General features: G+C 41.2%; 1 protein-coding gene across 1 annotated transcript in view; it reads left to right on the top strand.

Moving 5' to 3' along the window:
• TDRD7 (tudor domain containing 7) overlaps positions 1 to 24945 on the top strand; it is a gene marked incomplete at both ends in the record, with an annotated part of 73283 nt that overhangs the window by 30190 nt on the left and 18148 nt on the right. Inside the window, 5 exons of the mRNA XM_080708580.1 lie at positions 10555 to 11141; positions 14881 to 15067; positions 20361 to 20472; positions 22523 to 22725; positions 23837 to 23971. Coding sequence (XP_080564706.1) covers positions 10555 to 11141; positions 14881 to 15067; positions 20361 to 20472; positions 22523 to 22725; positions 23837 to 23971 — 1224 coding nt within the window. The remainder of the gene's footprint in view (positions 1 to 10554; positions 11142 to 14880; positions 15068 to 20360; positions 20473 to 22522; positions 22726 to 23836; positions 23972 to 24945) is intronic.

Genomic DNA, 24945 nt, shown 5'->3' with positions numbered 1-24945 from the left:
AGTTGCTGAAGGCTGCGCCAAGTTGCTGAGGTTGGCCCCTAACTTGCAATGGATTCTCTCATCTCGGCTTCCCAAGTAGTGGGAGTACAGGCATGCACCACCACAACCCTTATTCTTGAAACCTGAGGAAGTTTCACCAGACTGCTTAATACAAATATCTGTGGCTTTTAGTTCTTCTTGGAATGCATATGGTTCCTTTTGAACAGGGTCTCACTAAGTTGCGGAGGGCCTCACTAAGTAACTGAGGCTGGTTTGAACCTGGAATCCTCCTGTCTCAGCCTCTGAAGTCCTGGGATTATAAGTATGTGCCACCATGCCTGGCTTCCATTATTTTTTTTAATCTGTAGACATACGTGAACTTTAGTAAATTTTCAGTGGACTTAAAACTTTTTCTTATCAAGACATATATAATTTGCTGCTAAGGTTTTAAATGTTTCTGTCAAATAAAATTTTTTTAAAATAAGCTTCCCCAGGTTCTTAATATATTGCATTTCTGGTTATTTTGTTCTCCGTGATAATTACTAATATTAATGTAGCTTAATTTATGACTTTTTGAGGAAATTTTCTTCTTTACTACTCTCCGTGTCAGAAAGTCTCATAATACCTCTTGCTGGGTTTGTAGGTGAGAGAGTATGTTGTAATGTTAAAACATTACTTTAAATACATAGTTTTCTTCTAAATTTCAAGGGACAAGACAGCAGATTTGGGGGTTATTTTTTCAGGAATTACAAATTTAAATTTATCTTTATTGTGTGATTATTTTTGTCCAGTCAGTGAAGGTAGAACATGAAGCAGAAATACAATATACCTTTTCTATCTTCATGCCATGTCTCTCCCAGACTGTTTAGATGTAATCACTACCAGTTATGAAGTGACTGGTTTGCTTATTGAGGCATTGTGTCTAGGATGCTCCATACTGCCAGTCATAGTGACATTTTCAAAACTTTTTTTAACTTCTGAATATTTTTTAGTAGCTTACTGTTAAACAGTTTCAGACATTTATGATGTGGTTATCTTTTAATCAGTTGCCCCTGATTATTTTCCCTTTCTTCTAACTTGTTTCCCCCCATCCTTAAAAGCAGAAACACTGATAAGTGGAAGCCTGGGGCTAAAGTTATATAAGTACGGTAAGGCAGTCTCAAAGGCAGTGCAGAAAACTTAGGATAAAAAGGAACTTGATGATATCTTGATTATATATCACTGTATGACTTGTCATTAACTGAAGAAGAAATCCAAGTGCAGTGTGTTTCTTTTTTTTTTTAAAGTATTTCTCCTCCAGTCATATAAAACATTCTATGTAAAAAATTTGAAAAGTTTTAAAGAAACAAAAACCACTCAGTCCTACCACCTATAGGTAACCACATAATAACCATTCGAATATCAGAATGGGCAGCATCCTTTCAGGGACCAAACAGCAGCTCTGAAATTTTACCTTCATGGAGGTTCTAATCAGCTATACATGACAAGCTATACCCAAAGAATGCTAGATGATGTTTTGATGCAGGTAGAAGGATGCTTTGATTCTATTCTTCACCTTTTGAATCTCCCAGACAACAAACATGTACTGAAAATTTTAAAAGTTAAGGAGAGCTTAGAGTCATTAACAATGATGGGCCAGTTTCATAGTGTTTCTTGTCAACTTGTGAGGGAAGAGGGAATTGTGCAGGAGCTGTCTTACAAAAGCAAAGTTCCCAAGACCAAGAATGCTTGTATCTGAGCTCCCATTGGACCCTGGGAGAAGGACAGCAATACCTCCTGGTTTTTACAGAAAAATGGTCATTGTGGTCTACTTTTTTGTTTGTTTATTTTGTTTTTTTATTTGGTTTGGTACTGAAGATTGAACCCTGGGACATTGTACTTCTGAGCTATACTCCCAGCCATATTTTATTTTTTATTTTGAATCTGAGCTTCACTAAGTTGCTGAGGACCTTGTTAAGTTTCTGCTGCTGGCTGCAGATCTGTGGTCCTCCTGTCTCAGCCTCCTGGGTACTGGAATTACAGGCATGTGCCATCATACCCATCTGGTGGTCTCTTATTAATGTTCTTAACTGCTGTATTTGACTGGCAGATATAAAGCACTTTTGTGTGCCACCCACTGACCTGGGTGCCAGGGATAAAACAGAAGACAAAGCAGATATGGTCCTTGTTCTTGTTGAATTTTCTGTCCTGTGGGGAGAATAAATATTGAGCAAATAATAAGCCTGCAATTGTTGGGAGAGAGAAGTGCAAGGTGCCGAGGGAGTGTGTGAACAGGAGGACTCCACATAGTCCTGTTGAGGCATGGAAAGCTTCTAGAGGAGGTGGCTGTTAAAATAAAGCCTGGCAGATGAGCTGGTGTAAGTTAGAAGAGAAGACCTCTGGCAAAAGAAACAGCTTGTGCCAGAGCCCTGAGACAGGAAAAAAAAAATAGTTCTTTTCAGGAAAATGAAGGAAGTTCAAGACTGTGTGGCTCAGAAAGAAGCCACGTTGCTACGATAAAAGGTCATCATTTAGTGAAAAGAAGCATGTTCCTCTACTCAGATCATCCAGGATCCTGGCCTCTGACTTACTTCGATTTCTAAGAAAATTCTAAATCATAGACAATTACAGTAAACACTAGAGATTTGGTAGAAATTCTCTGCTCTGCAACCTGGGTGGGAAGGGAAACTACTCCATGCCCATTAGCCAGGATGTCTGTCCCCAGTGTCTTGCCTGAAGCAGTGTGGAGAGCTGAGGGGCTGCTTTTGAGCTAGACTAGCTGGACAGGCTGAGAGGGGTGTCTACCCCAAGCCCCAGAACTACTGGGAAGGGAGGGTGGGAGGGAGGGAATCAGCCACAGGACTGTCTGAGGAGCATCCTCAGCTGGGCTGGTAGCCTGCCAGGCCTCAATTATAGATCATGACATTTGTGAATGGCAATTATAGAACAAAATGTTGTGGGTGAGGAAAAGGCCTAATTACATTAATTATTAATCACTTTTACAAAGACCTTGTACTAATAATGTGTTATCGTCATGTATTATTTTCTTATCTGTTAGAAATTACCAAATTTTGAGTTGTTGAGGACTCTAATGCCTCAGACTCTTCAACATTCTGAATTGCAGTGCCTGAAATATCAAAGGATGCCACAGAAGTTCCATTACTCACATAGACATGTTTGAGTGCTCAGGAGTCCATCTTATTTTAATTGTGGTAATTGATTATATAAATTAATAAAGCAGCCTAGCGTGGTGGCGCATGCACGTAATCCCAGCACTTGGGAGGCTGAGAATCTTATAGGTTTGAAGCCAGCCTCAGCTTCTTAGTGAGGCTCTCAGTAACTTAGTGAGACCCTGTTTCCAAATAAAGTATGAAATAGGTCTGGGAGTATAGCCCGGAGGTAGAAAATCTCCTGGGTTTCACCCCCAGTACCACACACACACACACAAAAAGAAATAAAATAATAAAGTATTGTTCGGCTCATGTGAGATGAAATGTCTGTTTTAAATCCTGGACATTGCCGGGCGTGGTGGCGCACGCTTGTAATCCCCGCGCTTGGGAGGCGGAGACAGGAGGATCGCGCAGGTATGAAACCATATGGTCTGGGAGTGTAGCCCAGAGGTAGAAGGGCTTCCAGGAACCCCAGTACCACCAAAAAAATAAAATAAAACAAACAAATAAATAAATAAATCCTGGACATTTCTGCATTAAAAACATCCTAGCCAGGCATGGTGGTGCATGATTATAATCCCCACGCTTGGGAGGTAGAGACAGGAGGATTGCTCAGGTTCGAAGCCAGCCTCTGGCTTAAGAGACCCTGTTTCCAAATAAAAAATATAAAATAGGTCTGGGAGTGTAGGCAGGGTTCCATCCCCAGTACCACACACACACACACACACACACACACACACACACAATCCTAAATTCCTAAGGAAGTGAAATGTAAACAAGCAGTAGTGAATATTCTCACTGTTCAATCCTTATGGTATCAAATAAAACTGGTATAACAGAAGCAACAGTTGCAAGGTACACTGAAGACTTGGAAGCATAGCCATGAGAGTTTTTAAACTGAACCTGATTTATTTTCCAAGTTTTAACCAATAAAAAGGAATATTTAATGAACACATACTCACTGTTTGAACAATGTTTCAGTTTAACTTCAGTGAGCCTCTGAGTGGGATGAATTTGAAATTGCACCATGAAGATCAGACTAGGGAAGTTGAATAATGCGCTGCGCTTCTGGAACCTGGAGCCAGAACTGCCCATAGGGTCCTAATGCAGTAGAAAGAATGTGGTCTTTGAATTCGATCTGGCCCTGACCATTGCTTTACTGTATGATTTTCAGTATACAAACCATCCTTTCAAAGCCCCAGTTTGCTCTAATATGTGACTGGTTGTGCCAATATCACACAGTGGTCTTGAGAATTAAATGAGATAAAAGACATAAAGTAGCTGGCAGACAGGATCAGAAACAGCAAGTAATCAGTAAAAGGCAGCTTCCTTTTCAAAGCAGCCAAAACCCATTGCTGAGCCAAGGACATGTCCAGCAAGCCTTATAAAGGAAGCTACCTCAGTGAAAAGAGAGGAGAAGCTGAGGAGATAAGAACAAAATTTAAATTGAAAAGAAATAATGATCAGTGGATGAAGTGAAGTCAAGGAACTGAACCTCTAAGGTGAGCGTTTCTGCCATGGTGGGGATTGGATTTTTCTCTCATCCCCACCCCTTCCAATTAATTCAAGCACTGAAGCCTCGAATGCACAGTGCAAGCCACAGGTTCTGGCCAGGATCATCTCAGAAATCTCTGTATGTGTCTAACCAGAAAAAGACTCCATTGTCTTCCCAAAGGAATACTCGAGCAAGCAGCCTAACCTTGGGCCACACTGAAGCAAAGGGTAGAGGTTTATTCTAATAAAAATAGTTGGTGTGTATCTAAAGACAGCATCTGTGAAAAGTCTTGCTTAGGTGGTAAAGTGAGAGTGTAGACCTTGAAATGCATCTATAAAACTTCTCATTCAGGATCATAGAGAAAGTGTCTCTGGATGGATGGTTTGTGAATAGTCTGGGTTACAAAAACTATTATCTTTCACCTTTGATTGAGTCTATGAAATGTGCCAAATTTTTTTTACTGTCTTAAATAGAACTGACTGAAAACCCACTTATGAATATCCTGGGTTTATTATCACTGGCATCAAAAACTGCTGTAGGAATGGGTGTAGCTGCAGGTGACATGGAACAGAATTGGATGGTTTAGCTGGTCTCTGTATTTTTTACATACAGTATGCCATCCTCCCTCTGCCCTTATAGGCTTCAAATCTGGGCCAGGCAGTTTATCTTCATTGTGACTCTGATGCCATTGGGAACTGTTTCCTCATTTCTTTCTCAGTCTTCTAACTTTTCCAGCATTTCTCAGTTTTGGCATAAAAGTTTACCTGTTAAGGAGGTCATAAACCAGCCAATCTTGAATTGGTAATAGTGTGCAAGCTTCTGGTCAATGACTTTTCTATGTTTCATTGTTGCTGGGCACCAAGAGGTCTTTTACTCACCACTGAAGTCATATTGGGTTTTTTGTTGTTGTTGTTTTTGAGGGGGATGGGTTGAGTTTCTTTGTTTTGAGTTCATAACCGTAACTACTGCTTAGAGTGCGGGAAGGCAGGACTTCAGTTAAATGTGATTTTACTGCACTGTCAGGTTTCTACTGAATAGTGACTTATAAAGTGAAGTTTAGAAATTAAGTCTTCAACACAAACACTACTCCATGGAAACTAAATTGTGCCTACACAAATGCTTTGGAAAGCTTCTTGATTTAATTGGATGATAAAAATTCTGTTATAGAATCTCAAACAAAATTCCAGTTCCATAGAGACAATAAACTCACCTCAGCATCCCTTGCTGCAGAATAGTAGGCAGGCCTTCAGAGACTCTCAAAGGAGTTTGGAATCAAGAACTTTAGGTTTCTAGCATAATAAACTAGAAAGGAAAAAAGAAAAGATATCTTAGAGTTAGGATGAAAGTTTCTAGGCATATAGGATGAAGACTTTTATTGTGTGAACAAAGAGGTTCCCAAAGAAACTGATGGTTCAAGGCCTTGGATCTCACATCTATGAAACCTATTGCATCTATTCAAAATGTACAGAAGCCCAGAGGTATGAGATTTCAAATGAGGTAGAAGATCAAGCTGATTATAATGAACTTTGGGAGATAGCAAATTTTAGGCATATTTGATATATAATCTACTAGTGATTGGCAAAGGAGGTGGCTTGTCTCCATGGTGTCACAAGCCAGTCTCCTATGTGACCTGTTCCTCTTGTTCTGAGGTGGGCATAGAGGTCTGTACATTGTCTGTGGAGTTATAGGTCATGGCGATTTTTGGGGATGGATATCCAAAGCCAAAGGAAAAAACATAGAGTTGCAAAACAAAAACATAAAGGAAACGGGCACAATTATGATCCTAAGTTGTGTCCTAACAGTAGAGGAGCCCTTTTGATTTCTTTTTTAGATATGTACCTGAATCAGGGATATAAGGAACTTGACGTTTTGAAAGCCCCCTCTTCAGAGCTCCACCTGATGGCTAGCGGCTGATTAGCCCACTGAGGGAATAACAAGAACTGTGTTTCAAGTAGATGCTGACTTACCTTGGCCATGTGTAAAATCCTGGAGACAGCAGTGTGTCTTGGGGGATGAGGAAGGAGGTCAGTGTGCTGGTCTTGGAGATACACCAGAGCATGGTGAAGAACAGACTCCACACTGCACCTTGTGTTATCAGTGCCTTAGCTCTGGGGCAACTCGTGGATGCTGGGGTGACAGTCACGGGTCTCTTTCCTAAACCCATTGCCAGAAAATTAGATTACATGTTTTGTGTAGGACAGGTGGCAGTCACAGTAGAATGTCCAGGAAAATTTTAAACTTTAAATGAAAAGTTTCCATTTGTATGAAAATTTTAAAGCAGAATTTAAGCCAAAAATGGCTGCCCTTCTTTCATTATATATATATATATATGTGTGTGTGTGTGTGTGTGTGTGTGTGTGTGTGTGTGTGTGTATATATATGTGTGTATATATATATATGTATCTTAAATATGTTTTGTGGAATTTTCCCTTGTAGTTAAGAAACCCATAGGACATTCTCCCCAGAGATTGGCTAATAAAGTATGTAGAGCAGGCATATTTTCCGTTTCACCAAATTTAATCCATGAATATTTGCCTGAGGTGTTGAAGGATGTCTGAATCAACTCCAGCTAGTGTTAGACTCAGTTCCTAGAGCCAGGCCTGTGTTTGATGCTCATTTTACTTAGTGCTTACTTGAATTTAAAGATGCCAAAGCACTCTTTAGAAGAACAGGTAGAGTTTAGGCACATAACCAACCCTTTTGAGATGAAGAAGCCATTAAAGATTGGAAAATGCCACAATTCAAGGAACTAGCCACGGCAGGGGGTATGACAATTTAGTTCAAATAAAAATAAAACTGAAGCCGGGAGTGGTGGTGCATGCTTGTAATACCCATGCTTGGGAGGCAGAGACAGGAGGATTGTGTAGGTTCAAAGCCAGCCTTGCTGGCTTAAGAGACCCTGTTTCCAAATAAAATATATTTTTAAAAAAATAGGTCTGGGAGTGTAGCCTGGAGGTAGAAGGGTTCCATCCCCAGTACCACCAAAAATAAATAATAGTTAAATAAATAAATTAATTAAATAAATAAATAAAACTTGGGAAATCTGTCTTCTACCTTAGGTTATTATTTGGCTATTGTTTTGACTTTAGCTTACTGGTCAAAAAATTCAGGCTTACTGGTCAAAAATTTACTTTGTAGGCTGACTGGCAAAGTTTGACTTAAGTATTACAAACAGACCCAGAAGTTCCTACTTTTAGATGAACCTTAAAGAGAAGAAAAAGGGGAAATCTCTTCTTACCCTGGACCACCTTACATTAAGTGAATATAATGTTCATAACTTCTGTTGAGATAGTAATTCCTACTTTGAAGAGTTTATTTTGCTGGTCGTTTTCAGAGATCATATTTAGAGGTTTGCTAAAGTTAAGCACATTGTTAGGTTATTGGGTCTGATCACATTTTAAGCACAGATGGGATGAAAGCCGCAGGACTGGGAAGGGGGGAGACTACAAACTGGAAGCATCCCATATTCTCACTTGACTTGGAAAAAAAAAGCCATAAAGTGAAAGAACCTTCTTATTCTCTTTTAGGTTAGAAGAAGCCATGCAGGAAGTTTAGGGATGAGGCTTACTTAAGTTGCATTAGATAAGTAAGATGGGCTAACTTTCACTGAAATAAGGCTCAGTTGTCTGCTTCAGAGAAAGCATCAAAAAGACCCGAGGAGAGGTTGGGAGGTGAGAACAGGAGAGTTTGAGGGCGGACCCAGTGGGCTCACCTAGCCATGTCTAAATCTCAAACTATGTTAGTTGGGATTCCTGAGAACAAGTGAGTAAATCGTGCAGAATTCTGTTTTCTTTTTTCATTTACCCAGTCTAAATTCTCATACCTTGTCATGTATCTTAAAGCCCAGTGCAGATTGGCATTTTAATGTTTCAGATATTAAGATGTGGACTAACCATGCAGAGAAGGATGAGGAATGCTCCAAATATTTGTGCCCTAGTGGCTAAACATTAGAGATATAGACTGACAGCCAGGCGGCATGCCATACAGAGTGCCCCAGGGTGCCAGCAAGAGCCCACACTGGTGACAGGAAGCCCCTGCTACGGGGAGCTGCTGTCGTTGAGGCTTTAGGCTTTTCAGTCCTGGGGTTTTCTCTCAGTCCTTGAAACTTCAAATGCACACATGGCAGAAGAATGAGGGGAGAAACCTAATGCTTTAAACTTAGGTTAATATCATTCACTTCTTATGTATCATCTAGAATACTTAGCCAGACTAAAAGGAATCTTAATATCATATTGTGCCTTTTGACTTATGAAAGCTTTTCTCTAGTGGCAGGGTGTAGTACCTTCTCTCTTTGTATATACTTATCTGTGTTCTTTCTTCCTAGACATTGTATGGAGAGTCAAGTCATGTTCTTTACTAATAATCTACCTACTTAGCAAATCAAAATATTCTGCTCTTTGAGGGGTTGGAGTTTTTGTGAACTTGAATTATTACCTTAGTAGAGCTTCCTAAGGGTTTACATTGTAGCTAAGAAATAGTGGTAAAATGGAAACATTTTGTAAGGCGCCACCTATCAGCTTCAGTCTAATAGCCTAATACAGAGTTTTTTTGTTTGTTTGTTTTTGTGGTACTGGGAGTGGAACCCAGGAGCTTTTCTACCTCCAGGCATCATACTCCCAGGCCTATTTTATACTTAATTTGGAAACAGTCTCACTAAGTTGCTGAGAGCCTCACTAAGTAACTGAGGCTGGCTTCTAACCTGTGCCATCCTCCTGTCTCAGCCTCTCAAGCACTGGGATGACAAGCATGAACACCACACCCGGCTCTAATACAGGGTTTAAGGAACTTTTTTTTTTGTAAGAGGCCAAATATTGTCAATATTTTAGCCTTTGCTAATGTTTAGAGCTGTGCAACTCTGTTTACCACAGCTATTCTGTCATTGTGGTACAAAAGTAGCCACAGATAGCCAATGAGCATGATTGTATTCCAAAAGATTTTAAATACACTGAGTTTCATATAGTTTTCATGCCATGAAATAATTCTTTTGTTGTTTTGACCATTTAAAATTTTAAAAGTCATTTCTCAGGAGCCATGAGTTATACTGAGCAAGCAAGCTATGGTTTGTTGGCCCCTGGTCTAGCAGTAGAAAAGCTTAGAACTTGAAAACAGTGGTGGTGTACATCAGTTTCTCTTTTCTTTCTTATGCTAAAAGAATGCATTAAGCTGTGTCCCTGAGGCATGGTATGAAAATAAAATTAGACATTGGATAACATACAAATGCCAAGTATTTTTTAATACTTGTTCATTGGTGTGACAACACTTTCAGCTGCTAACTTTCCGGTATGGTTGTTGTAAAAATTATATCTTTGGGAGACTGAGACAGAAAGATTACAAGCTTGAGGACAGCCTGAGCAACTATAAAAAGAGAGGGGGATCTAGCTCAGAGGTAGACCATCCTTGGGTTCCATCCCTTTCTCCCCCTCAAAAAAATATGTACCCTGCCTCTGGAACATCTTTTTCTAAATAATGGAAGGCTGAAGGATATTGCAGAAAGAAGACAGAGAGAGCTGCTAGTTTGTCTAAAAATATCCTAATGTTCTTTATGTGGTTTATTCCTGACAGTTTTGATACTTTTTCATCGCTTCATTTCACCTTAGGTTGTAAGCTATTGCTTGGATTTTGCAGAGAAACTGAATGAGTGTTACTCTTTATAGGGTCGAGTGCTCATGATTTCCTAGAGAACTTAAAGACTAGTTGCTCACAAAGGGAATTAATACTATTTTATTTTCCTGTTTTTTCCCCAAAGAATTTCTGATGTTAATGGCAGGTGACGGCAATGAGTTAAAATCTTAGTAACTGAGAAGAATAAAATGTATACTTTTGTGTGTGCTTAATTTGAACACAGTGTTATTCTCAAATATAAAATGCATTAATGTGTTTAAGGTGTTTACAGCCATTGAAAGATGTGTTCTCTTTCTTTAAAAATTTCAGGTGGAAAAACCTTGCAGTGGTGGTCAAGATTTACTTCTTTATCCAGCTAAGAGAAAGCAGCTTTTGAGAAGTGAACTGGACACTGGGAAAGTTCTTCCTTCCCCGATACATGCTCCCAAACAAACACCACCAATGAAAGGGAGCCCAGCAGTTATGCCAGGGGACATCAAAGAGAAAGTGGCAGGGCTGCTGGTGAAATACTCCAGTGGCCTTTGGGCCAGTGCACTCCCAAAAGCATTTGAGGACATGTATAAAGTAAAATTCCCCGACGATGCCTTAAAAAATCTTGCCTCCCTTTCTGATGTGTGCACCATAGACTACATTTCTGGAAATCCCCAGAAGGCCATTCTCTATGCAAAACTCCCACTGCCGACTAACAAGATCTTAAAGGATGAAGGAAAAGCACAAGGCGATTATGATATCAAGTCTATGATTGAACAAGAATATCTGCAGATAGAAAAAAACATTGCTCAAAGTGCTGAAGCCTTTGTGGAGGACATAACAGTTCCTCCTTTAGTCATTCCAACGGAGGCGTCCCCATCTGTATTGGTGGTTGAACTGAGCAACACAAATGAAGTGGTTATCAGGCAAGTTGTATTTTCTAAATCCGTCCAGTGCTTGTATACTGTTGTCATTTGACTGTCCTCATGGATGCTGGGGACCAAAGGAAGAATAACTTATTCTTAGTTCTGTTGAGTTATAGTGAAGTATAATATATTAATGTTTGTTGTGTTCAAAACAATAATTCTTAAAAGAAGCTAACAGTTTTAAGAATTTGGATGACATTGTGAACTTGAAAAAAATATCTTGTCAGAAGCATCATAATAACAATATCAAAAGTAATACCTACTCCATAGAAAAAACAGGTACCCCACAGTCTAGGCTATTTAATCTAGGACTATGTCACATTTCCTAAAAGTCAATAGCCAATCAGCACCTTCCCTGTGCAGTACCTCTGATCAGCCCTTGGACCTGGAATGCCCTGGTGACTTGAGAAGAACTCATTGCCTAAGTAGCTGATGATAACTGGAATGACAGAAAGGAAAAAAAAGTCAAGCTCCTTGACTTGACTTGGATTTTGAAGAAACTACACAATACATAGAAATTTTTTTTTTTTTTTTGGTGGTACTGGGGTTCCTGGAAGCCCTTCTACCTCTGGCTACAGTCCCATGGGCTACATTCCCGGACCTATTTTTATACTTTTTTTATGTGGATACAGGGTCTCTTAAGCCAGAGCAGCTGGCTTCGAACCTGCGTGATCCTCCTGTCTCCACCTCCCAAGTGCGGGGATTACAAGCATGTGCCACCACACCCAGTTCATAGAAAATATTTTTAAAAATTAAAAAATACATAAATTGTCATTTACTGCTCAGGAAAAAGAATAGGAGCCTGTGTAGCTGCACCTCTGGAGCGCCAGTTTAAGGTGGGGCTGTGGCTACCAGATGAGGAAAAGACTGAAGCAGAACAGAGTCCAGGCAGCCTTGCCCAATGGCCCTGAGGTTTGGGCTACCAGAGAGCATAAACTGGGAAGGCCCATAGAAAGACCACAAAAATAATGAGACTCCTTTAATGAAAGAAGTCAGAAATATTAAAGCTTTTTCACCACAATGATCTGAGTGGATAATGAAGTGAACCTAGTTTCTTGGGATGCTCAAACTAGAAGCTTTAGAGAGGGCTTGTTTTGTATAAGAGTAGTGAGTGTGTAGTGTATCTTCTAGGAGTGGTGTAGCCTGAAGATATAAATAGCTAATTGAAGATTAGAGGTCATGTGGTCCACTAATATATCCAAGTAAAGGAAAGGTGTCAAGGGACACATTGCTAACTTTTGCCATTTGAAATAATGAAGAAAACTTAAATCTTCCTCCATGACAGGATCCTGTGATGTCTGTTACCTATAATTTTGGTTCCATTGTTAGAGACTGAGCACCTAGCACTGGGCTGGATCAGGCATGTGATGTTCTTACCATGGAATGGCTGGCAACTTCCAGGACACTAATAGGAGGGTTCTAAACTATTCCAGGATGATTAGTTTCAGGGTCTTCACATTATTTAAACACCTCTTTTCAGTGTAAGTTTGAATCCTGGAGTCTGCATTCTATGTGTTCAGCAGAGGGGGGCTGGCAACTGGCAAGCATGATGTAATGTCTACCATTAGGTTGACCCTAGGTCATTGGCTCAAGACTTGACAGACCCCTACCAAATGGAACTCTGTTGTTTACTCTCTTCTTCACTCAGACAGATGGAGAACAGGCCCTGGAAGGTGGCCCCTGGGTCATAAAGGGCCCCAAGGGTGCTGTGACAGAATCCTTAAGTCAAATATGAGAATACTTGTCTCCAATATCAAGAATTGACATTGGTAAACTTTGTATCAATGGCATACCTAAATAAGCCTACATATCATTCCTTGCCCCCTTGCTCAGGTAATTTGGGGACAATGTAATGGCCCCATTCTTGCCACTTCCTACTCTCATTTCAACTATAAATCATCCCCTACCCTCTCTCAAGACATGTAGCTGACTGTTTCTACTGCAGCACCCACCAGGAGCTCCCATACACTTCTCCCTATTCCATACTCCCTCAGGATCCTATGCCTGGCACGCCGGCCACCACCTCAGGGATGCAGCCCAGGCTCTGCCAGGTGAGCTCCCAGACCTGGGGTGGTGCCACAGAGAAGCCTGCAGACTCAGGCCCAGGCAGTGTGCACTGAGGAGAGTCACAGAGCTTCCAGGAGTCATAGAGCCAGAGTCCCTTAACATTTGCAAATGTGAGAGTTTCCACAGTGCCTTAACATGTGTAAATGTCAGTAAATTTAAATGATGGAATATGGTAGGGCTTCTATGGATTTTTCTGGAGTGAATAGTGTACATGTAATATTTTATTCGAAAATGGCCATTGCTTAAAAATAGGCCTCCTAGTTGGTCATGGTAGTGCACACCAGTAATTCTGGTCCTTGGAAGGCTGAGACAGCATCATAGGTTCAAGACTGGCACAGAATAACTGAGTGAGACCCTATTTGAAAACAAAAAGTAAGAAGGACTGGAAGTGTGTGCTGCGTCTCATTGATGGAGCACCCCTGGGTCCAATCCCCAGGACTACAAATTTAAAAAGATAAAATAGAGCCTTTTTGAATAGGACTTTAAGACTTTTTCACAGCCCTCTTTTTCCTAGTAACAAATAGATTGTCTGTGGCACCCTTTGCCCTTATGGTAATTACCAAGAATGTATGGCAACACTGCTAAGGAATACTTTCACAGCTACAGAGATTCACTCGGTGCCCTTGGTAAAAACTGGGAACAATACAAAGGATAGGGTGTGCCCACCCCTCCTTTTTGAGTTAAACTATGTCTTTTGGCCAGGACAGTTTCTGTTTAATGACCCAGATTTGATTTGCCATGTTTTACATCCTAGAAAGAGATCCTTCCAGAGGGTAAGAAATTTCAACAGCCTGTTTATAGCAGAAGAAAAAAAAAGTATGTTTTGATAACATGAACTGGGACAAAGTAACTACATTTGTTAGTAGTGGAAACATATAGAAAGGGCCGGGACATTTCTGAAAATAATACTTCTCAGGAAGCATACATTTTACAAACATTCAGCTAGAATATGTCACTGCTCTTAAGAGCATCAGAACTCAAGGTTTTGTTGTGATTTTGTCCAAATTTGTTAACTAATTTGGGGAAGTTGTCACATTGTTATGTTTGGTATGTTCAAGACTTTTAAAAGATTTATCTGTTTACTTATTTATTTATTCATTTATTTATTTTGGCGGTGCTGGGATGGAACCCAGGAATTGGCACATGCTAGGCGAGTACTCCTAAGTCCTCAGCCCAAGGCTTTGTTGTTTGTTGTTGTTGTTTGTTTCAGAGCTTGAAGCTTGTTTAGAGACAGCCTTATTTGGGGCAAAACTGTCTGGCTATATTCTTTGCTCAGTAATCTACACATATCTCCAGCAGCCTCGGTCAAGATATGCGGGCAGCCCTCGCTTACTTGGCCTCCCTTGATGTCTGTTCCTCTCCTCCTCCAGGCTTTGCTTGGCACCATCCTGCTTACTCTGCCCTCTACTTCTCTGGATTATTACAGAGCATTTGCCCATTGCGTGGTGGTTTGGCCCTGGGTCTTGTGTTAGGTGATTTCCACAGTGCCCCATCTTGCTTTATCAAGAGATGATTGTTTCCTAACCACATATCCTCCTCCCTGTTGGAGTAAGCAAGTCTGAGCTGGGACGGAAGCAGTGGTGGCAGTAGAAGAAACAGCAGCACTAATGAATTCCTGTAGCTTTCCTCCCCTGGCTTGCTTCACATGGTTCTCTTCCTTTAACTGATTCAGGTATGTGGGCAAAGACTACTCCGCTGCTCAGGAGCTGATGGAGGATGAGATGAAGGAGCATTACAGCAAGAACCCTAAGGTCTCACCAGTCCAGGCCGTGCACGTGGGGCAGCTGCTGGCGGTAAATGCTGAGGAAGACGCTTGGCTACGTGCGCAGGTCATCTCAACAGAGGACAGCAAACTAAAGGCGAGCACTGTTTACCTTGTCTAGCAGTGTGTAGATACACACCTTACTGTCTTGCAAATGCAAATGCAAATGCTGCTTCTCATATTGTATCCTTTCTAATCATAGTTTTCACCAGAATTGAAAAAGTAAATATCTAAAAACTTATTCCTGTCAGATTTTTTTTTTTTAATTGTGGTACTGGGTTTGGAACCCAGAGGCTTTCTACCTCCAGGCTATACTCCCAGGCCTATTTTATATTTTATTTGGAAACAGGGTCTCACTAAGTTGCTGAGAGCCTCCCTAAGTAGCTGAGGCTGGCTTCGAACCTGCGTGATCCTCCTGTCTCAGCCTCCCAAGGGCTGGGATTACAAGCGTGCGCCACCACGCCCCGCATCCCTGTCAGATTTTAACTCACTATTCTGGTAAAACAGAAACAAAACATCTCAAGAGAGTGTGCAGTCTCATCAGGAAAAGGCGTTTATTCACACTTCCCATGCTAATCAGTCTCGCAAGTCCCTGGCTTCAGAGTGAGGGAGCAGCGAGATCAAAGAGCTGCCACTTTTCCTCCCCCTCATCTCAGCTAGGGCTTGGTCATTCTTCAGAGCTGCTCCCAGGGTGGCCCTCTTGGTCCTCTTGGGAAAGTCAAAGGGCTCCTTCACTGCCCTCCTTCATCAGTAGGCTCTGGGACTTGCAGGCCCAGCCACATCCCCGTGGTCAGTTTCTGCCCCCTTGCTCTTGCTTGCCCTCCATGCAGAGAAGCCCTCTCGCCCACAGGCCCTCTTTTCCTGAGAGTGATGGTGCCTCAGCCTCGCTGCTCTCCACAGTGTGCAGAGGATCTGCTTGGTAACTCCATCCGCTGTGTGGTCCTCTGTATCTATCTACTCTTTTTTTACCATGGTACACCTTCATTTCTTGGTGGAAGTTGTGTGTTTACTTGGAAATTCTTCTAAACAATGAGTCTGCCTCCTGAATCTTCCAAGAGGGGCTACTACTTTATGGATAATTTGGGGGTAGAGGACAGAGGGTATTTTCTTTCTTGATTACTAAGTTGTCTCCTTTCCCTAGGGGAAATCTTCTTCAAGACTCTAATCCATTGTGGTCCCACCTAAGAGAAGGGCCCCTTGCCTTTTGGTTTCACAGTTCCTCTGGTCATAGGGAGGATAGGCTATGAGGGGAAGCAGAGCTAGAGATCTTTGGGTTCTCTCTAGGTTTTGCACACAGGGAAGTACACATCTGTTTCTATAGCCTCTGTTCCACAATATAAAACTGAATTCCATGTGCCACTCTCAGCCCCTGGCCACATCCCATGTTTGCTACTGAATGTGGATAACCTGCACCCAAACCTGTACCTCTTCTCTGTTTCCTTAAACTCTCTGCTGGGAGAAGTTTTATGTGTAGTACTATGATCAGGTGTGCTGAAACTAGCTGTGCACTTTGTTTTCCTGCAGAAGGTGCCTTTGTTTACTTGGTATTTCCTAGCCAATCCTCTGCCCTGGTTTTTGATGGTTTTTTTTTTTTAAGAAGCATCATCTGCTTTAGTTAAAAGATTTATAGATACTCTCTACTAAAACCCCTGCCCTGCATATATGTCAGGAGAGAAGGGAGGGTAGCTTGCTGCTTTTTACTCAGTTTGTCCCATAGATAAGAGAGGCCATGGTCCTATCCAGAGCTAAAGTCACCCAGCCCCTGGCCACCTTGCCCATTAACAAAGAAATTAAAATTTTTTCTTGGCCTAATTTGTAGAGACTCAACTTTTAAGAAATAAGACTGATTTTAAGTTTTCAAAATTGAACACAGTTTGGCAATTAAGCACTTAGCATATGACCCCTAAATATTTACACAAGAGAAATGAAAACATAGGTCCACAAAAGGCTTGTTATTTACAAGTTTACAGCAGCTTTATTAATAATCTCAAAGCAGCCCAGATATTCACCAAAAAGCAAATGTGGAAACTTTAATTCTTATCATGAAATACTATTCAACAATAAAAAGGAATCAACAGTCATATGGATAAATTTAATAGACTTTGTGCTCAACAGCAAAATCTAGTCACAAGAGTAATATTGTATGATTTCATGTAAGTGATGTCTGAGAACAGGTAACTTCATATGCGGTAGTGAAATCCGAGCAGTGTTTGCCAGGGACTGGGGGTGGAGGGGGGCTCGTCGCAAAGGGCAAGAGGGAACTTGTTAGGGATGGAATGTATCTTGACTGTGGTAGTAATTATATGGGTATATTCATGGGTCAAAATGCATCAAACCATATACTTTAAATGGATATCTTTTATTCAGTGTAACTTCTACTTGGATAAGGTTTGAAAAAAATCTGGAGAATTCTAAGGACCAAGTGGAGAGCCCAGGGCTTGTGTTTTTGTGTGGACACCAGTCCTGACTTTGCCTGTATTTGTGTGCTCTTAGTCAGGTCTTTCCATTCTTCTGGATCTGTTGTTGATAGGGAGTATCCCCAGATAAACTTCTACTTTTGGCCATTTCTCTTCCCCTGCCCTTAGAAAGTTCAGAGGAAACTAGGCTATTTTAAGACATAGGAATTTCTTATGAAGATAGCTCTAATTATATGTAAATTCTAATGATACATCATGCCATATTGTCTACAATAAATAATGCAGATATTCTGTGAGGTCATGTTCCAGCCTGTAGTCTGTATTGCTGTTTAGAGTTAGGGGTTGCTTGTTAGGTATACAAAGGTATCTCAGTGTCTTGAAACAGCGGTGGTTGCAGCAAACCTGTCCTAATCTCGTTCCCACATCCCGTGAAGCTCACAGATTTCTACCTTTGGGAAAGCTACTGCTACTCAGCTCCAGCCTTGTTCTGCTCTAACTGAACTTTTCCTGGCAGCGGGTACTGCCCCCTACTTGTTGTCCAAGTGTGAGATCCTTGTCAGGTAGGAGATACAGGATTACAACGGCACTCCTGAGGCTAGTGCCAGTTGGCCTACCAGACACATCCTAGGGTTCTTACTCATGTGGTACTGTGAGTCCTGTGTACACTTGGTGGTGCCAGAGAGCCAGGGATGGATGGGCCCAGTGCCTGGACTGCGGACCTGTGGGCTGTGGTGCTGATCCCCGGCATTAGAGAAACTGCTCTGCCCTCACAGAGCAGAGCACACAGGGCAGGCTGGGGTGAGAGTCACACTGGGCCATCCAAGGACAAGCGTTTTGTAGACTGGGCAGCCAAGGAAAAATATAGTATCATAATTAAAAACAAAGCAGGGAAAGAAGAAAACATAGACATGACCGTGCCAAGACTTTGGAGCAGGTATTCTTTAGTCTCTTGTTGTGCCAGCAGTATACCCTGATTTACTAGGAGTTGTGGTCTCACATGGTATATTCTGTCACCAGACCATACTGTCTCCATTTTGGGAAGAGCAGGATCCAAGCTGTAGATGATGATAGCTATTAAAGGATGTGAAAGCTGCCTGATCCTGAGGCCCATGCGCAGGGTGCTAATTTAGGATGGAAGAGATGGACTTGCACACTTACCAGGCCAGCGCCTGCCATGGGGACCCTGCCAGCAGTCTGTAGCATTAAGTCGAGTGTGGACTCTGAGAAGTGGTCTTTTCCATGAGGGGCACCAGCCACAGGTCCACTTGTCACATGGCCTAGAAAAGAGTTTGTGGTCTCTCTGCCTCTTCTCTTTCCTTAAGATGCTGTGCTGGGGAGCAGTTTTGTTTTCTGTGATGAGTACCATGATCTAGGTATGACACAGCTAGCTGCACACTCTGTTTTCCTGCAAAGATGCCTTTGTTTGCTCTGCATTTCTTAGCCAAGCCTCTCTTCTGGTTTTTAATATTTTGTTTTTGTTTTGTTTTGTTCATTTTTTTTCTTTTACAAATAACCATCATCTTTATTTAGGTTCCTGACACTTTAAGATTCTTAGTAATTCTAAACCATAGCTAATGTTTCTAGATAAATGAGACTTTCTGTTCAATGATCCTTTTCAACATAAAGTTCTATATATACTCTAAAAATATCTAAGCTCTTAAGGATTTGTGCTAGTGATGAGAAATAGTCATGCAAACACAGAACTCTGTCCATTAGATTTGGGGCCTTTTGCTGCACTGGATATAAGGCCTAACACAGCTTTACACCCCTGAAACAAACAGGAATACGTGTGTTTCCAGTCCATGCTGTGTGGCTGTGATACTGTTGCTGCTGATAGAAACATCCCGGTTCCTGGAAGCACAGTGGCTGAGAGCAGGCTGTCACAAATGCTCCTGGGGCCAGAGTGGCCAGTACCATGGGAGCACAGGAGCAATGCCCACCCTGGAAACAGCTGCTGCTGCCCAAGGAACAGGGGATGTGGGAGTGTGCAACCCAAGAAAAAGTGAGGTGATACTAGAAGTGAGGTTGATGAAAGTGGGGGTGGGAAAGAGGGCAGCAAAACTGATAGAACCAGATGGCTAAGCTGCTGAGAAACCCACATCAGCAAAGGCCTAGAGTTGACCTTCTTCTTCCTATTGAGAAGGAGGGGGTAAGGTAACAGACAAAGCCTAGAACCAGGAGCCTTGTATGTGAGTCATTTCTACTGCTATGGTAAAATACCTGAGATAATCAACTTAAAAGGAAGAAAGATCTATTTTAGCACATGTTCCTAGAGTTCTTGGTCACTTAGCCCCGTCACAGCGGGCCTCCAGCAAGGCAGAAGTCATTGCAAGGAGTGTGTGGTGGCATCAGGGAAGCAGAGAGAGAGGGTGAAGATAAAATACATCCCATCTTTTAAAGTTCCCATCACAGCCGGGTGTGGTGGCGCACGCTTGTAATCCCCGCACTTGGGAGGCAGGGACAGGAGGATCGCGCAGGTTCGAAGCCAGCCGCGCACACTGGCTTAAAGAGACCCTGTTTCCAAATAAAAATGTAAAAATAGGTCTGGGAGTGTAGCCCGGAGGTAGAAGGGCTTCCAGGAACCCCAGTACCACAAAAAATAAATAAATAAATAAATAAAAATAAAGTTCCCATCACCTTCCAATAGTCAGTTGAGCTATGAATCCCTAAGTGCATTAGCCTACTCATGAGGTCAGGGCCCTCGTGGTCCAGTCGCCTCCCAAAGGCCCCCTCTGAGCACTGCTGCATTGTGACCAAGCCATCAACTTAAGATTCAAATGGTACCACCCTGGTTTCTGGGGTCCCAGCTGCAGCCCCCCTTGGGAGCATTGAGCACCAGCCTGGCTTTGTGCAAACAGCTGTGGTATCACTAGAAATAGAATAGAGCCAATAAGATGTATCAAATAGGTTTATAAAAAGGATGACTTTGAACTAAACATTGTGGCTGTTGTCATTGTCATCTTTTATCATTAGGTCTGCTACGTTGACTATGGTTTTAGTGAAAATGTTGAAAAGAGTAAAGCATACAGATTGAACCCAAAGTTCTGTTCACTCTCATTCCAAGCTACAAAGTGTAAACTAGCAGGTAAGAGGCACTTTTTAACAAAAACTCTCCACTTTTGGTAGCTTTTTACCACTCTACTTTGGAGTGGTTAAATTCTGAAATGGTCTCAGTATCTCAAGGTGTTATGTGTTATTTCTTGAAAGAATTATGTTTAGTGTACTCTGTATACGGTGTGATCATTGTGAAAATGTATTGTTTTTATTTTCTGTTGTATATTAAATATGTTAAATTATTATATAGTGTGTTATATCATATTTCATTATAAAATCATCTGAAAGGGATTTGTGTGTTTGTTTTTGTTTTGAACCCAGGGGCATTCTACATCTGAACTATACCCCCAGCCCTTTTTACTTTAATTTTTAAACTGGGTCTTTTTAAACTGGGTCTCTCTGAGTTACTGAGGACCTCACTAACACGATCCTGCTATCCTGTCTCAGCCTTCCAAGAATTAGGATTATAGGCATGTGCCACAGTGCCAGCTCTGCAAGGGTTTTTGTCCTTACTGCCCTAATAATAGCCAGTAGAGATTCCGCATTGTGGAATTTGACAGTTTTAATTCTCTTGCACACTGTGCTGTGTGGTGGCCCTAACCTTGTTCCTCACAGAGATGAACTGTGACATGCAGGTCACTAGCCCACCCCTGTGCCCAAGCAGAGTTCAGATGTAGGTCATGTGCAGCTCCTACATTCTCAGTGAATAACTGGTCTTTTCTTTACTCCTCATGGAAGGGAAGAGGAATGTGCATGTGTGAGTGATATTGTAGGCATATACCACTAAGGTATGGAGGAGCTGGGCAGTCAGGAGAGCTTACACTAAATTCAGAAAGTGATCGTATGCTCATGTAAAGTAAGCCCTCTGTAAAACCCCACCCCATGCCCCTGTAAAGACAAGTCCATAAGTCATGGCAGTGGGGACTGAATGTATCTGATCAACCTGAAGTATCTTAACAGCCTGTTTGGAACCTGTGGGAGCTGGTTTTGAAAGGAACATATTAAGAGGACAGGACAAGATTTAGAATAGTAAAGTAAAACATCTGGGAAAAACTGCAAAGTTATGTGTCTGAAGAACAGAACAAAGGGCAGCTCAAGAGGAGTCTGAATTTCAACTGATAGATTGAAAAGGGAGAATAAAGAAATAGACATTTAAGTTTCATTGAGGGAAATGGTGAGCTAGTTGTAATTAGATTAATAGACTAACTTGGAGTCATCATATCTATGATACATAGAATTAGCATTTTAAAATAACTGAAATCATAATTGGACTGCATCAAAACTCACATAATACCTGTGTTACATTGAACACTAATCTTTCTTTGATAAATCAAATTCTCTGGTATCCTCACAGTCATAATGTGTACAGGAAGGAAAAGGGAAGGGGAAAAGTGGTTGTCTCCATTTCTAATAAATGTTCATTTAAAATTGATTATCTACATATAACTAGGAAATGAAGAAAATCAAGAAGGATATTACAAATACCTGGCTGACAGATGATTGATAGTATATTACATGTGTTAGTTGCTAAGTTTTAAATATGTGTTTATGTATAAAGTGAAGGCTATTTCTTAAAAGGTAGAAATTTTCATTGATCATAATTCTCTCTCTCTCCTCTCTCTCTCCTCTCCCTCTCCTCTCTCTTTCCTCTTCTCTCTTCTCTTCTCTTCTCTTCTCTTCTCTTCTCTTCTCTTCTCTTTGTGGTCCTGGGATGGAACCCAAGGGCCTCTACCTCCAGGCTCTGCCCCAGACCTATTTTATATTTTATTTTGAAACAGGGTAGCACTAAGTAGCTGAGGCTGGCTTCGAACCTGTGCAATCCTCCTGTCTCAGCCTCCCAAGTACTGGGATTACAAGTGTGCACCACCACGCCCAGCTAATTTTTTCTTGTTTTAAGATTGTTTGCCTTAGGGTATCATTTAAAGGGGAGTTCACATTGTGCTTTTTAAACCCAATAAATGAGTTAGGCAAAGAAGATTGCAAAACAAAGCTTCCATTTAATTTAATCATTCAGTGATAGATTCATTTCAATAAGTGGTCAAAACACACACAAACCAGCCGTCCATGTTCACATTTTTCAGGTTTGGAGGTTTTAAACGATGATCCTGATCTGGTGAAGGTAGTTGAATCTTTAACTTGTGGAAAGATCTTTGCAGCAGAAATACTGGACAAGGCGGATATTCCCCTTGTTGTTCTGTATGACACGTCAGGAGAAGACGACATCAACATCAATGCCACCTGCTTGAAGGCTGTGTGCGACAAGTCACTGGAGGTTCACCTGCAGGTACCACCGTGGTCTCTCTTGTCCTCTCTCACACATTTTTTTTTTTTTTTTTTTTTTTGTGTGTGTGTGTGTGTGTGGTACTGGGGGTGGAACCCAAAGGCTTTCCACCTCCAGGCTATACTCTCAGACCTATTTTTAAACTTTATTTGGAAACAGGATCTCACTAAGTTGCTGAGAGCCTCACTAAGTAGCTGAGGCTGGCTTCGAACCTATGTGATCTTCCTGTCTCAGCCTTCCAAGAGCTGGGATTACAAGCAGGTTCGAAGCCAGCTGTGTTGGCTTAAGAGACCCTGTTTCCAAATAAAAGGTATAAAATAGGTCTGGGAGTGTAGCCCAGAGGTAGAAGGGCTTCCAGGAACCCCAGTACCACAAAAAAAAAAAGAATAAAAATAAAAAAAGAATAAAAAATAAAGCAGGGAGTGTAGCTCGGAGGTCAAATGCTCCTGGGTTCCATCCCCAGACACCCCCCTCCCCGAAAAAAAATAGGTCTGGGAGTGTAGCTCAGAGGTAGAATGCCCCTGGGTTTTATCCCCAGTACCACAAAAAAATTTTTTTAATTCATAAAAACCTGGGGGAAAATAGTTTTAATAAATTAGGTAAACTTGAATTACATTATGATTTGGCTAAAAATAGCTAAAACTCATCTATACCTTGACTATATTTTTTAAAAGTTGCTAAAATTCATGTGGACTGTGGACATAGGTTATAAATCAGGATGAAAATGAAATTGAAGTTGCATTTTATTTTCACTTCTGTTAATGTTGCAAAAATATAGTGTATGTACTTATTCTAAATAAATAAGAAGAAAATAAACTAAAATTAAGAACCGTTTTAGCCTTTCAAACCATGGAATGTTTGGTAATGCTTGCACAGTGTCTCTTTTATGCCTGACCCAGGTGATACTAGGTATTCCTTTGAGAAGGAAAAGGAAACAATGTAGTTCAATGTAGTTTTTTAACATTTAAGTTATGAATTTCATTTTATCCTGTGTGTTCTTTAACTTAGTTTTAAAATGCAGACTTTTAACAGGATGTTTAGGTAAATCCCCCTGAGAGAGAGGAGAGCAGCATCTATTCTCAAGCATTCTTGGTGTGTCCTTTCCTTGTTCCAGGTCGATGCCATGTACACAAATGTCAAAGTGACTAATATTTGTTCTGATGGAACGCTCTACTGCCAGGTGCCTTGTAAGGGCCTGAATAAGCTCAGTGACCTTCTGCATAAGATAGAGGACTACTTCCATTGCAAGGTACCGGAGAACACCATCCCTTCTGAAATTAGTTCTAAATTGCAACAAGAGTAAGTAGTTCAGTAAACTGGATAATGATAAACAATTTTTAATAGTTTGAGACAGAATATCTATAATGGTAAACAGGAGCCTCAGTCTTTAGAGATCAAGAAGAAGAAAAACCAATTTCTGCATTGTAAAATGAAGATGGTAGTAGTCCCTCCTACGGGATTGTCACCAGAATATTTGAAATACTGCTTAGTACTACCAAGCATATGGTAAGTGCTTTGTTATTTATAACATGCAGTTCATGATCCCTCTGTGGCAGCTGCCTGTGACTCTGGTACGGCCAGCTGGCTGTGTTGCTGCAGGAAAAGGAGAAACCCTGGAATCTGGGAGGAGAATAAAACTCCCATTGGTAACTCTACCCTCATCTTCCTGCTAGGCATCCTTTCCCAGCTCTCCATGATGAATGTGTTTCTGCAGTTTAAATACATTAGTAAGCACTTTATCTTGGAATTATAGTAATTTTCCTTCTAAATCGGGAAGTATAGAAGTGTTTAATTTCTAAAGTAGCTTCCTTATCTCCATTGGGCATCATAGTCTTAATCCAGAGTATGTTATTGTTTCCAAGTATAACAAAACCCCACTGCCATTTCAGCCTCGATTTCCCCCCCCCCTAACTTTCAGAGTACACCAGGCACCTCACTGCAGTCTCTCTAGCTTTCTGTTTTAGCTGTTTGGGTACTTATTTGCTTCAAGAGAGGTACTAAATAGGCTTTGTATTTGAGCTCTTGAGTACTTTTTTGCCTTAATAGTTTTCTTGAGGGCAGAAACTACCTTGCCAGTTTTCCACATTCTTCACAGTACCTAATCCAGTGTCATACATAAAATAAGTATTACAACATTTGCTAAATCCAGTTAAACCTGTATTCAGACCACTGTCTGGAATTGAAACATTAAGTCTATAGCTTCACCTCTTTTATCATACATGT

Source organism: Muscardinus avellanarius (assembly GCF_963383645.1).
Source record: "Muscardinus avellanarius genome assembly, chromosome: 13".
NCBI classification, from domain to species: Eukaryota; Metazoa; Chordata; class Mammalia; order Rodentia; family Gliridae; genus Muscardinus; species Muscardinus avellanarius.
The sequence above is the reverse complement of the archived record's forward strand: the minus strand, read 5'-3'. Positions and strand labels throughout refer to the sequence as shown.